This window comes from Ornithorhynchus anatinus, chromosome X5 (assembly GCF_004115215.2).
Source record: "Ornithorhynchus anatinus isolate Pmale09 chromosome X5, mOrnAna1.pri.v4, whole genome shotgun sequence".
Taxonomy (NCBI): Eukaryota; Metazoa; Chordata; class Mammalia; order Monotremata; family Ornithorhynchidae; genus Ornithorhynchus; species Ornithorhynchus anatinus.
In genome coordinates, this window is record NC_041753.1 from 28335631 (window position 1) to 28348482 (window position 12852).

General features: G+C 45.7%; 1 protein-coding gene across 2 annotated transcripts in view; it reads left to right on the forward strand.

Moving 5' to 3' along the window:
- The window catches only part of HSD17B4 (hydroxysteroid 17-beta dehydrogenase 4), a 100523-nt gene that overhangs the window by 24199 nt on the left and 63472 nt on the right, over positions 1–12852 (forward strand). For both annotated transcript variants that reach the window (XR_005659691.1, XM_029054955.1), the window contains exons 7-10: positions 1631–1715; positions 3210–3397; positions 8308–8399; positions 11941–11965. Coding sequence is in view for 1 of the 2 variants with exons in the window: in XM_029054955.1 (XP_028910788.1) it covers positions 1631–1715; positions 3210–3397; positions 8308–8399; positions 11941–11965 (390 nt within the window). In the remaining variant the exon portion in view is untranslated. The remainder of the gene's footprint in view (positions 1–1630; positions 1716–3209; positions 3398–8307; positions 8400–11940; positions 11966–12852) is intronic.

A 12852-nucleotide genomic window follows, 5' to 3' on the forward strand; every position in this document is an offset into this window, starting at 1 on the left:
TCTATCCAGTAGTATATTTATGCATTGTCGAACTACAATTTGGGATGTTTAGGGCATGGTAGGTATGAAGAGAAGCAGGAATTCCAAAACTTGGGGAGTTTGCCAAAAGTGGAGCTTATTTATGGAGTGGTTATTCTATGCAGAACACCGTATTAATAATAATAATGGTATTTAAGTACTTACTATGTGGCAGGCCCTGTTCTCAGCGCTAGGGTAGGTACAAGATAATCGGGTTGGGCACAGTCCCTGTCCCCCTAGGGCTCACAGTCGTAATTCCCATTTTGCAGATGAGGGAACTGAAGCCCAGAGAAGTGAAGTGACTTGCCCAAGGTCACACAGACAAGCAGCAGAGCCGGGATTAGAATCCATGACCTGCTGATTCCCAGGCCCATGCTCTATCCACTACCCCTTGCTGCTTCTCCTACTGTGGAGACAATGATGTCTGGCCTCAAGGAGCATACAGATGAACGGAGGAGACAGACATTAAAACCAACTATAGGTAGAGGGAAGCAACAGAGTTGAAAAATATGTATATAAGTGGTTACCCGGGACACGGAAGTAATAGTGGTATTTAAGTGCTTATTAGGTGTCAAGCACTGTACCAGGCACTGGGGTAGATACAAGATAATCAGGTCCCACCTGGGGCTCATGGTCTAAGTAGGAGGGAGACTAGGTATTGAATCCCCATTTTGCAGGTGAGGGAACTGAGGCTCAGAGAAGTTAAGTGACTTGCCCAAGGTCCAACAGCAGACGAGTGGCAGCGCCGGGATTAGAATCCAGGTTCTCTGACTTCCAGGCACGTGCCCTTGCCACTAGACCACATTGCCTCTCAGCAAAGGATGGAAACCATTTTGTGATCTACTAAACATGCTTGGGCTTCTTTCCATCAATGGCTTATCTGTTTATTCGATTGCAATTTCATTGAGGGCGGGGACCAGCTCTTTTTAATTTAATTCTGAACAGCTTCACTAAAGCGTTTAGTACAGTGCTCTGCACACAGTAAGTGCTCCATAAATACCATTGATTGATTGATTTGCAGTGTCCACAGGGTCGATTCAGTGAACAGATGTTTATAAAGTTGTATTATTCAGGCCTTAAGTGAGCATTATTAGTGTTTAGATATATTCATTCATTCAATCGTATTTATTGAGCGCTTACTGTATGCAGAGCACTGTACTATGCGCTTGGGAGAGTACAGTACAGCAGTAAACAGTCACATTCCCTGCCCACAACGGGCTTACAATCTAGAGTAGGGGAGACAGACACCAATACAAATAAAGTCACAGATATGTACATAACTCCTGTGGGGCTGGGAGGACGGGGTTTGGGTGGGAAGATAAGGAGTTCTGTTTTGGACAGGTTAAATAATCAAGCTATGTTGCAGGCACTGTTATATTTTGATGGGTAGAACCATATAAAATACCTTAAGCAAATTTTTTAAAAAAATCAGATAACACGGAAAAGGAAACTTGATAGCTGTGTTGAAATCTGTAAATTGAGCCGACGTATTTATCAGTACTGTAGCTTCCTAAAGAAAGTCATGTTTCCAGAGCCGAATTGCTCCACCGGAAGTGTCCCCGGTCTGTGAAGCACAGTTGTTTGGTCAAAACCATTTCTCATTGTCTCCTAGATATAATCCACAGAGTTCACTTGAGGGGATCGTTTCAAGTGACCCGAGCAGCATGGGATCACATGAAACAACAGAATTTTGGGAGGTAAGCTCTGTGGGGCCTTGGCTTCCACTATGTGTTGGTTGGTGAGGTTGGTGGTATTCACTTGAACAATAGTGTTTAGGAGAGAGTCAAGTTTGCATGCTAATGGGAGAGTACAATATCACGATAAACAGACACATTCCTTGTCCACATGGAGCTCACAGTCTAGAGAGGGGAGACAGCCATCAATACAAATAAATAGAATGTGCATAAGTCCTGTGTGGCTGGGAAGGAGGAAGAGCAAAAGGAACAAGTCAGGCTGACGCAGAAGGGAGTGGGAGATGAGGAAAGGTGGGGCTTAGTCTGGGAAGGCCTCTTGGAGGAGATGTCTTCAATAAGGCTTTGAAGGCGGGGAGAGTCATTGTCTGTCCGATTTGAGGAGGGAGGGCGTTCCAGGCCAGAGGCAGGACATGGGCTGGGGGTTGGCCGTGAGACAGGCGAGATTGAGGCACAATGAGAAGGCAACCATTAGGGGAGCAAAGTGTGTAGGCGGGGTTGTGGGAGAGAAGCGAGGTGAGGGAGGAGGGGCAAGGTGGTGGAGTGCTTTAAAGCCAATGGTGAGTTTTTCTTTGATGCCGAGGTGGATGGGCAACCACTGGAGTTTTTTGAGGAGCGGGGTGACATGCCCTGAATGTTTTTTTTTGTGGAAAACTGATCCAGGCAGCCGAGTGAAGTATTCTGGTGTGGGGCCTGGTGTCTGCCCTCCAAGTAAATTGGTGCCATCGATTCACATTAGAGCCAGGCAGCCTTATATATTTCTTTTCTTTTCTTTTTCCTCTGGCTTTCATTTTTAATGATCTCCCCGCTGCTCTCAGGCAACCTCTCTTGCAACCTCCACCTCCCTCCATTTCAAAATAAAATAAATGCAGGGGATTGAACTTCTTTCCACTTAATTCAATGACCAAAATGTCAGCTTCTGCCCTCCGAGTGACCAACAGGGGAGGGATGAGGAGAGGGTCTGTGAGGCTTGTCAGGAAAATTTGACCTTTATGAAATATTTGGGAAGGGTGTGTCATTCCCTAATGGCTTCTGTTCACGTGACCCAAGTTGACATATAAGCGTCCGCCTAAGTCACTAGAAGCAAGTCATTTTCAGGGCTCACGTTTATTTGAGCTTTCTCGTTTATCCTGAATGGCATATTGTGAAACTCACACACAGTGAAATATTTTATTGTGTGAGAGATTGGGATTCTTGTAGAAATGTTTAGATCTGGAGTGGGCTGTATTATTCCGCAAAGAGGGTGACTCAGTGGAAATGTTTGGGAGGGGAATCTTCCCAAGTGAATCTTGGTAGCTAAAGTTTCTGACTTGTAAATTGTGATTTGATACCAGTGTCTGCTTGAATGTCAAATAAATATATGCCCATCATTCCATTTGCTCTTTCCCCTAAGCTGTTCCACTGAGGGAGTCAAGACTAACTGTGGGTGCCGGGAGACTAGTTAGGTTAGGACCAAAAGGCTTTGATATTGGCTCCCTTAATTCTGGTCTGTCTTTTTAGGATCATTATGACCTCTTCAGCTGCTGGAATATATGGCAACTTTGGTCAGGCAAACTACAGTGCTGCCAAGCTTGGTCTTGTGGGTCTTTCCAATACTCTTGCGATTGAAGGTAGAAAATACAATATTCACTGCAATAGTATTGCACCCACCGCTGGATCCCGGCTGACTCAGACGGTGATGACACAAGGTAAGCCTCTCTAGACTAAGCTCACTGCGGGCAGGGGACGTTTCTACCAACTCTGTTGTATCATACTCTCCCAAGTGCGTAGCACAGTGCTCTGCACACCGTAAGCAGTCAGTAAATACCATCGATTGATTTAAGGAAACCTCAGCCTGAGGTTTTGCAATACATTTCACAGCGTGTTTTTGTCAAAAATGCTTTTCAATCACAGGCATTTGAGGTAGGCGTTAATTATCCCTTATAAGTAAAGCAAGGCCCAGAGGTTACTTGCCCAAGGGTATGCAGCATGTCGTTTTTCAGACTACCAGAATGAAGTTCTATCCACCAGACCACCCTGAGGGCTGGATGCTGCACAAGTGGCCTCCCAAGCGCTTAGTACAGTGCTCTGCACACAGTAAATGCTCCATAAATGTTGATGATGATGATAAACCTTGATTGGATAGTGGGAGGCTTAACCAGCCACCAAAAATATAAATTGGCAATTGAATAGCCCATCTTTTGCATATCCTCCTACTATCCAGTGGGTTTGCTGAGAGCAGGGAACATGTCTGTTTTTTATTAGGTGGTACTCTCCCAAGTGCTTAGTACAGCAGCGTGGCGGAGTAGATAGAACCTGGGCCTGGGAGTCAGAAGGTCATAGGTTCTAATCCCGGCTCTGCCACTTGTCGGCTGTGAGACCTTGGGTGAGTCACTAAACTTCTCTGACTGTGCCTCAGTTACCTCATCTGTAAAATGCGGAGTGAGACTGTGAGCCCCACATAGGACTGGGACTGCGTCCAACCCAATTTGCTTGTATCCACCCCAGCGCTCAGTACGGTGCCTGACCCATAGTAAGTCCTAACAAATGCCATAATTATTATTACAGTGCTTTGCCCTCAGTAAGTGCTCAATAAATATGATTCAATGAATAGTGTCAAGTATCTGTGGTCTAATTCAATTGCCTATTTTTTAGGTGAAGTAATGGAAAATGTGAGGGTGGTAAATAAGATGGAAAGAGGCCAGTACTAGGAGACCAAGAGATCTAGGTTCTGCTTCCTGCTCTGCCATTGTGACCTCGGGCAAATCACTTAAACTCTGTTTACTCAACTGTAAAATGGGGGGTATGAAACCCACTGTTCTTCCTTCTTAGACTGGGAGCCCGTGTGGGTCCGATAGGGCCTGATCTGATTCTCTTGTACCCACCCTAGTGCTTAACACAACACAGTGAATTTTGTCTGATCCATGCAAACTACTTTTAATACTATATCAGTGTCTTCACGAGCATGGCACTGAAAATTCACTGAGAGAGTGGCAGTAATCTTTCAGTACCTTAGACTGATATTTTTACTTGGGCATTAACACACTTAAGAAATACAGTAATAATAATATTATTATATAAAAAGGCATTTGCCCCACTTCGAGATTTAAAGCGCATCAAGCATACCCTTGAGTCTTTTCCGTATGGCTGGTAAATGGGAATATGGGTATTATTCATTGAACTGAGGAACTTATTTGGATGGTAAATCTTTGATCCCACTAAGAACCATTTGTCGCTGCCATTTCCAGATGCTCTGAAGCTCTCTGGAACTGAGGCTGGTTTTGTGGTTTGTGAATAACTTCCGAGACACAGAGCACTGATTTGTTAGGGGTTGAAGGCAATTTCTTGTTAATGTGCTGCTCTAGCATGCTAGTTTCTTTTCCAGGAAGGCAGAGAGATATTGAAACTGCAGTGTGATTTATTCAAAGCAAAAACGAGGAAATTCATGAAGATATATGCCACATTGCTGCTTACCGTTTATAAATCCTTGTATCTCCCGACCGCTTTACCAACATGAATTTGTTCTTACAATTCCCTTGAGTGTTTGGGGAATGCTTCATCATCTTTCTTTGACAGCTGAATAAGCCTGACATACACAGGGAAATAGTGGTTGGAAGAGAAGAGCAGAGTCGGGATAAGAATTTGGGATCCCTAGGGACCTTCCTCTGAGGAATTTGGCCTCCAGAACGTGATACCTCTTGTAAACAACAAGTCCTTTTTCCTTGGTCCTTTTCATCCAATGAATGTTGACGGTATTTCCACTTGAAGGGCCCAGGTTTTTTTTTTATGGTATTTGTTAAGCGTTTACTATGTGTCAAACACTGTTCTAAGCGCTGGGGTAGATACATCTGAATTAGGTTGGACAAAATCCCTGTCGCGTATGGGGCTCGCAGTCTAAGTAGGAGGGAGAACAGGAGAAGTGAGGCACAGAGAAGTTAAGTGACTTGCCCAAGCAAGCATTTGGCAGACTCGGATTAGAACCCAGGTCCGGTGTCCAACTTGATTAGCTCATATCTACCCCAGCATTTAGGACAGTGGCTGGTATGTAGTAAGCACTTAACAAATATTATTAAAAAAACCCTCCACAACATTTTGGCGGCTGCCACTTGTAAAAATTAGCCTAATACAGAAAGTAGCAGAAACCGCTGAAACATTTGCCGCGTTTTAAAATACCTTACCTGACTGTTTTGATTTCTTACTTTCCATTCATATCTCTGTGGCTTTCTGTGTGCTCTGGGGCTGCATGGAAATCCCCTGGTGGCCCCATTTGAGAAACTCTGCTCTAGTATATTTTAAAAAAAGAACTTTCTTTTTATAGATAACATGTGCTTGACTATTTGTGTAATATTGTACTAACGTCAGGGATCTGGCAGGGAACCTACCTACCAACTCCATTGCAGAGTGGCTCAGTGGAAAGAGCCCGGGCTTGGGAGTCAGAGGTCATGGGTTCGAATCCCGGCTCTGTCACTCGTCAGCTGTGTGACTGTGGGCAAGTCACTTCACTTCTCTGGGCCTCAGTTACCTCATCTGTAAAATGGGGATTAGCTGTGAGCCTCACGTGGGACAACCTGATCACCCTGTATCATCTACCCCAGCGCTTAGAACAGTGCTCTGCACAGAGTAAGCGCTTAACAAATACCAACATTGTTATTATTATACTCTCCCAAGCACGCAGTAAAATGCTGTGCACACAATAAGTGATCAATAAATGCCATTCATTGAAAGGAGAGTAAATAATAATAATAATGTTGGTATTTGTTAAGCGTTTACTCTGTGCAGAACATTGTTCTAAGCGCTGGGGTAGGTGATGCAGGGTAATCAGGTTGTCCCACGTGAGGCTCACAGTTAATCCCCATTTTACAGATGAGGGAACTGAGGCCCAGAGAAGTGAAGTGAGTTGCCCACAGTCACACAGCTGACAGTGGGCAGAGCCGGGATTCGAACCCGTGACCGCCGCTTCTCTGTATTAGTTCAAGATGGAGACGGAGGAATGTTAGACAGCCATGTCAATCAGAAAAGCAATCAATGGTATTTATTGAGTGCTTACTGTGAACAGAGCGCTGTGCTAAGCACGGTGGCGGAGTCCAGTGGAGTTGGTAGACAGGATTCCCTGCTCTCAAGGAGCTTACAGTCCAGCAGGGGGAGACAGATACTTAAAATAAGCCTCCGCTAAGGGAAAATTACAGAGTTTAAAGATATGTAATTAAGTGTTATTTTTTGGGTGGTGCCCAAGTGCCTGGGAGCGAGGACTCAAGTGCATAGGTAATAGTGGCTGTAGGTGGGGAAGGTAGGATGGGCAGATGAGAGATTAATCAGGGAAGGCCTCTGACCTCCCTGCCAACCGTCTTTCCCCGCTACAGGCTGAAAGAATTTTTCGAAGAAAATGTTCAGCCCACGTCTCCCCACTCCTCGAGCCTCCAGCGGTTGCCCATCCAGCTCCACAGCAAACAAAAACACCGTGCCACCCCGTCTTCAAAGCACTCAATCAGTTCGCACCCTCCTTATCTTACCTCCCCGCTTTCCTTACTACAACCCAGCCTGCGCTGTTCAGTCCTCAGTGGAGCTTGATCTTGTCTATGTTGCCGCCGACCCCTTGTCCTCGTCTTTTCTCTGGCCCAGAGAGCCCTCCCCTTTCACATCCAACAGACTGTCACCCTCCCCACCTATAAAGCCATTTTATAATCACTTCTCCAAGAGGCCTTCCCTGACTAAGCCCTCGTTTTCTCTTCTCCCTCTCCTTTCTGCGTCATTTAGGCTCTTGAATCTGTTCCCCTTAAGCACTTGATATTCACCCCACCTTCAGCCCATGGCATATGCGAACGTATTCGTGATTTACTTTCATGTTTGTCTCCCCTTCTAGACTGCAAGCTCTTTGTGGGCAGGGAACAACATATCTAGCAGCTCTGTTGTACTGTACTCTCCCAAGTGCTTAATACAGTGCTTGGCATACAGCAAGCACTCAGTAAATATCACTGATCGATAGATTGATGTGAGTTCAGAAGGGCCTCGAAGATGAGAAGGTTAGTGCTCTTTCAGATGTGAAGGGAGAAGGGAGTTCCAGGCGGAAGAGAGAGCGTAAGTAAGTAGATGGCAAGAGGAGGCATATCATACCCAGTGCCACAAGTGATAAGAGCCATCATCTGTTCCATATTGATCTGATAAGCTGTACTTGTAGACTTCCCAAAATCCCAAAATATGGCTGAATAATTTTTTTTTTTTTAAATAGTGCTTGTAAAGTGCTTACTATGCGCCGAGCACTGTACTGAGCACTGGTGAAGATACAGTATATGCAGATCTGACACGGTCTCTGTCCCTCTCTGTCCCACACGGGGCTCGCAGTCTAACTAGGAGGGAGAGCAGATATCGAACCCCTGTTTTACGGATGAGGAAATGGAGGCACAGAGAAGTGAACCTCTGTAAACTCTGTGAAGTCAGCCAAGATCGGTCTCTTCTACTGCTGAAAGGGAAGAACGTTTAAGTACACGTCCTTACCTCCGAAGTCAGAAGGGACAAGTTGTGGTATCAAATGTGATGCTAGGTATGGGTTAGATGGTGAAATGGAATATCTGTGTGCTTCCCTTTTTTAAAACACCTTTCTCTTTTTTCTGGTTTACTTCAGATATGGTGGATGCTCTGAAACCTGAGTATGTGGCTCCTCTTGTCCTGTGGCTTTGCCATGAGAGCTGTATGGAGAACGGTGGCTTGTTTGAGGTAGAGTGCACCCTGATTCTCTTCTTCCAGAACAAAATGCATGTATTTCAAATCTCTAGTCGGGGCTGCTTCTCTTCTAGCCTCCTCCTTTCTCATATGACATTTTCAGGTCAAGATGATGGTGTTGGGAAAAGCAGGGTGACCTTCCTTGCCACTTTCCCCTTGGATCCCTCAGAGGTTTCCCAGGGTTTGAGGTTCTGGGAAATCCCCCTTCGTGTGAGCTCCAGCCCCCTGGGATGACCTATCCGCGAACATTAGGCCAGTGACCCCTGTAGACTGTCAGCTCATTGTGGGCAGGGAATGCGTCTGCTCTCCCAAGCGCTTAGTACAGTGCTTTGCACACAGTAAGCGCTCAGTAAATACGATGGAATGGATTGAATGAATACATGGGTCAGGGCTTTGGGGGGCACCTCAAGGCCCCTGCCCCGAAGGGCTTCAGTGCCCCACTCAGGCCTGGCCCTGGGCTTGTTGTTCAGCTGGCAGCCCAGGGGCAGTGTGGCCCACTGGACGGAGGTTGGGAATCAGGCGACTTGGGTTCTGGTTCCAGCGCTGCTGGCAGAAAGCATTTGTACCCCATAGCATGGCATCAATCAATCAGTCACAGTATTAATTGAGCGTTTACTGTGTGCAGAGCACTGTATTCAGCGCTTGGGAGAGTACACTGGCACACAGTTGGTAGATATCGTCCCTGCCCATGAAGGGCTTACAGGCTAGAGGGGATGACTTGACTCTTGCGTGAAACAAATTCATTTGAATAGAAAATCGGTAAATATCCCGGGGAAGAGGGTCTTAAAGTGATAGACTGTTGACTTTCTTGGAGCTTCTCTGCAGAACACACTGCTTGCATTTTCTTCTACCGCTTTCCAAGTCTCATGGTCTTTCATGGTTTTTGTTAAGCACTTACTATGTGTCCAACACTGTTCTGAGCACTGGGGAAGGTACAAGATAATTAGTTTGGACACGGTCCCTTTCCCGCGTGGGGCTCGTAGTTTAAATAGGAGGGAGAACAATTATTTAATCCCCATTTTACAGTTGAGGGAACTGAGGTATAGAGAATAATAATGTTGGTATTTGTTAAGCGCTTACTAGGGGCCGAGCACTGTTCGAAGCGCTGGGGTAGACACAAGGGAATCAGGTTGTCCCACGTGGGGCTCACAGTCTTAATCCCCATTTTACAGATGAGGTAACTGAGGCACCGAGAAGTTAAGTGACTTGCCCAAGGTCACAAAGCGAGAAATTGGTAGACCCGGGATTGGAACCCAGGGCCTCTGACTCCCAGGCCTGTTCTCTTTCCACTAGGCCACACCGCTTCTCTTTTAGCTAATGCTTCAGAACAGAAATTTTCAACATTTCTTTTAGATACTGTACCACGTGGTCTGCAGTACCCACCAACACACTCCCTCCCACAGGGGGAACGGAGAGCAAGGGTGTAGTAAGTAGCAAAACTCTCCTGGGTGCTACTCCCGCCCTCAGACCCCAGAGTCCACACTTCCAGCATCCAACAGACGTGAACTCTTGCAAACCGACGGAGGTGGCAGCAGGAACAGTCAATCGACCAGTGGAATTTGAGTTCTTACTGTGTGCAGAGCACTGTACAAAGCATTTGAACTAGCCCACTCACTTGAGTAGCCCCCATGGGGACTCGAGCCTGGTAGAAAACACTGACTTGGAACTTTTGGTGAGTAGGTGGAGGGCTTTATTATTACATATGTGGTAAGCAGCGTGGCCTAGGACCTGGGTTCTAATCCTGGCCCTGACACTTTCCTACTGTGTTTCCTTGGGCGAATCACTTAACTTCTCTGTGCCTCAGTTTCCTCAACTACAGTAATAGGAATTCAATGCCTGTTCTTCCTCCTACTTAGACTGTGAGCCCCATTCAGGCTGATTAACTTGTATCTGCCCCAGTGCTTAGAACAGTGCTTGACACATAGTAAGTGCTTAACAAATACCATTAAAAAAACTGCATATCAGGTAGCGTTCCAATTTCTCTGTTTCCCACGGTGAGTTAATTTTGACTGTCCATATGTCATTTTCAACTTAGAGTGACCACAAACTATAATAGTAATTATGGTACGTGCTAAGTGCTTACTATGTGCCAAGCACTGTTCTAAGCACTGAGGTAGATACAAATTAATCAGGTTGGACACATTCCCTGTCCCACATGGAGCTCACACTCTTAATCCCCATTTTACAGATGAAGTAACCGAGGCCCAGAAAAGTGAAATGACTTGCCCAAGGTTGCACAGCAGACATGTGGCAGAGGGAGCTGGGATTAGAACCCAGATCCTTCTGACTCCCAGGCCCGTGCTGTATCCACTAAGTCACACTGCCAGCAGGTTTTATTTTTTTTAGAGAATTGCTTGGGTGGAATCAGCTCTCTGAAAAAGAACTTACTTGGGAGAAACATAAAACATAAAATGACTTAAATGTTACTGCCTTTAAACTGATTCTGGGTGAGTGTTGGTAATCCCGTTGGTAATTGATATTATCCCGTTGGTAATATCCCCGTGGTTTTGGGGGGTTCTTTTTAGTTTCCTTATTCACTCCCTTGATGTCGGATATGAAAGGAGTGGTTTACTGTTAATATTCATTTAACATAATAAGAGTAACAGTAATGGTGATTATGGTGATGATAAGCCCTGGATCAGGTCCCCAGACCTCTTCTGATTAATAATCTGCATTTGCTGCCCTGTCGCGGTTTCAAACAGCCCCAAACTCTCGTAATCACAGGACTGGAAGGAAGTTTGAGAGGAGAAGCTGAGAAGCAGTGTGGCCCAGTGGAAGAAGCATGGGCTTGGGAGTCCGAAGACCTTGGTTCTAATCCTGGCTCTGCCACTCGTCTGCTGTGTGACCTTGAGCGGGTCACTTAACTTCTCTAGGCCTCAGTTCTCTCATCTACAAAATGGGGATCCAATGCCTGTCTGTTCTCCCTCCTTCTTAGACTGTAAGCCCCCTGTGGGGCCTGATTATCCTGTATCTACTCCAGTGCTTAATTCAGTGCTTGGTACATAGTAAGTGCATAACAAAGACCACAATTATTATTATTTTTAATAAAACAGTCTGATTTCACTGTCTCTTGGCAGAACTCCTGACCAGGGTCATTGAGCCACTCACTTAGCGCTCTCCATCTACCGATCCTTGCTCTTGTCCCACTCCGAACCAGCCTGCAAAGTTCTGTCCTACGCACTGTCCCTTGCTGTCATCTCTCTCTCTCTCTCTCTCTCTCTCTCGACCCCTTGCTCACACCCCGCCTCCTGCCTAAATATTTATCTTCTCCCACTCCAATGCAGCCTGCAAAGTTCTCGCCTACTCACTGTGCTTTGCTGTCATCTCTCTCACTCTTGACCCCTTGCTCACCCCCCCACCTAAATATTTATTTTATCTTAATAAATTCTCATTTATTTATTTATGCCTATTAATGTCTGTCTCCCCCTCTGGACTGAGAGCTTGTCGTGGGCAGGAAATATGTCTGTTTATTGTTATATTGTACTCTCCCAAGTGTGTCGTACTGATTCGGTTTTTCTTTTTCTCTCCTCACCAGGTGGGAGCTGGATGGATTGGAAAACGTAAGTCTCTCTATTTGCCTTGGTTTTTTTGTAAATTCCAAATCCTCATTTCTGGTGTGGCCGGGTAGTACCTCCACTGGGGCTGGATTGGGAATTTACCCGGCGCCCAAAGGCTGTGAGTAATTTAGGCCTTTTACCTACCTAGGAACGTACTCACTTACCTACCTACCCACTTGCTTACCCACACACTTCCCCCCGGTGACTTACCTAAACTTTCAAGAGTCTGACTGCTGATGGTAACTTTCATTTTCTCCTGCGCTTTGGTGTGGTGATGCTGATGTTATGTTGTCTGTGGAAATGGTTTCTTCATATTTTTATTGTCAGCAGAATATTTGTCTGAGTATAAAGATTAGTCTTTTGGAAACAACACTCCAGCTCAAATATAATCGTAAGTGCAAATTCAATGGGGGCAGTGTTTTCCGCTGTGGGGAATGATTCTTCATAACCCTGCTCACGGTCGAGGTACCTGAGCCCCACCCCTCTGTTCAAGTGAATATTTAGAATGACTCTAGAATGGAGAAGCAGCGTAGCCTAGTGGAATTAGAACGGGCTTGGGAATCAGAGGACCTGGGTCCTCATCCCAGATCTGCCACATGTCTGATGTGAGACCTCATCTGTAAAATGGGGATTAAGACTGTGAGCCCTATGTGGGGCGGGGCTGTGTCCAACCCTAATATCTCGTATATTCCCTAGCGCTTACTACAGTGCCTGGCACTTAGTAAGCATTTAACAAATACCATAAAAAAAAGTTGGGGAATTTGATGTTTTTGGATTGGGCACAGGGAGGGGAAGGAAATGGCCTATTTCTGATGCTATGTAGTTAAGAAGCAGCATGGCGTAGTGGATAGAACATGGACCTGGGAGTCAGAAGGTCATGGGATCTAATC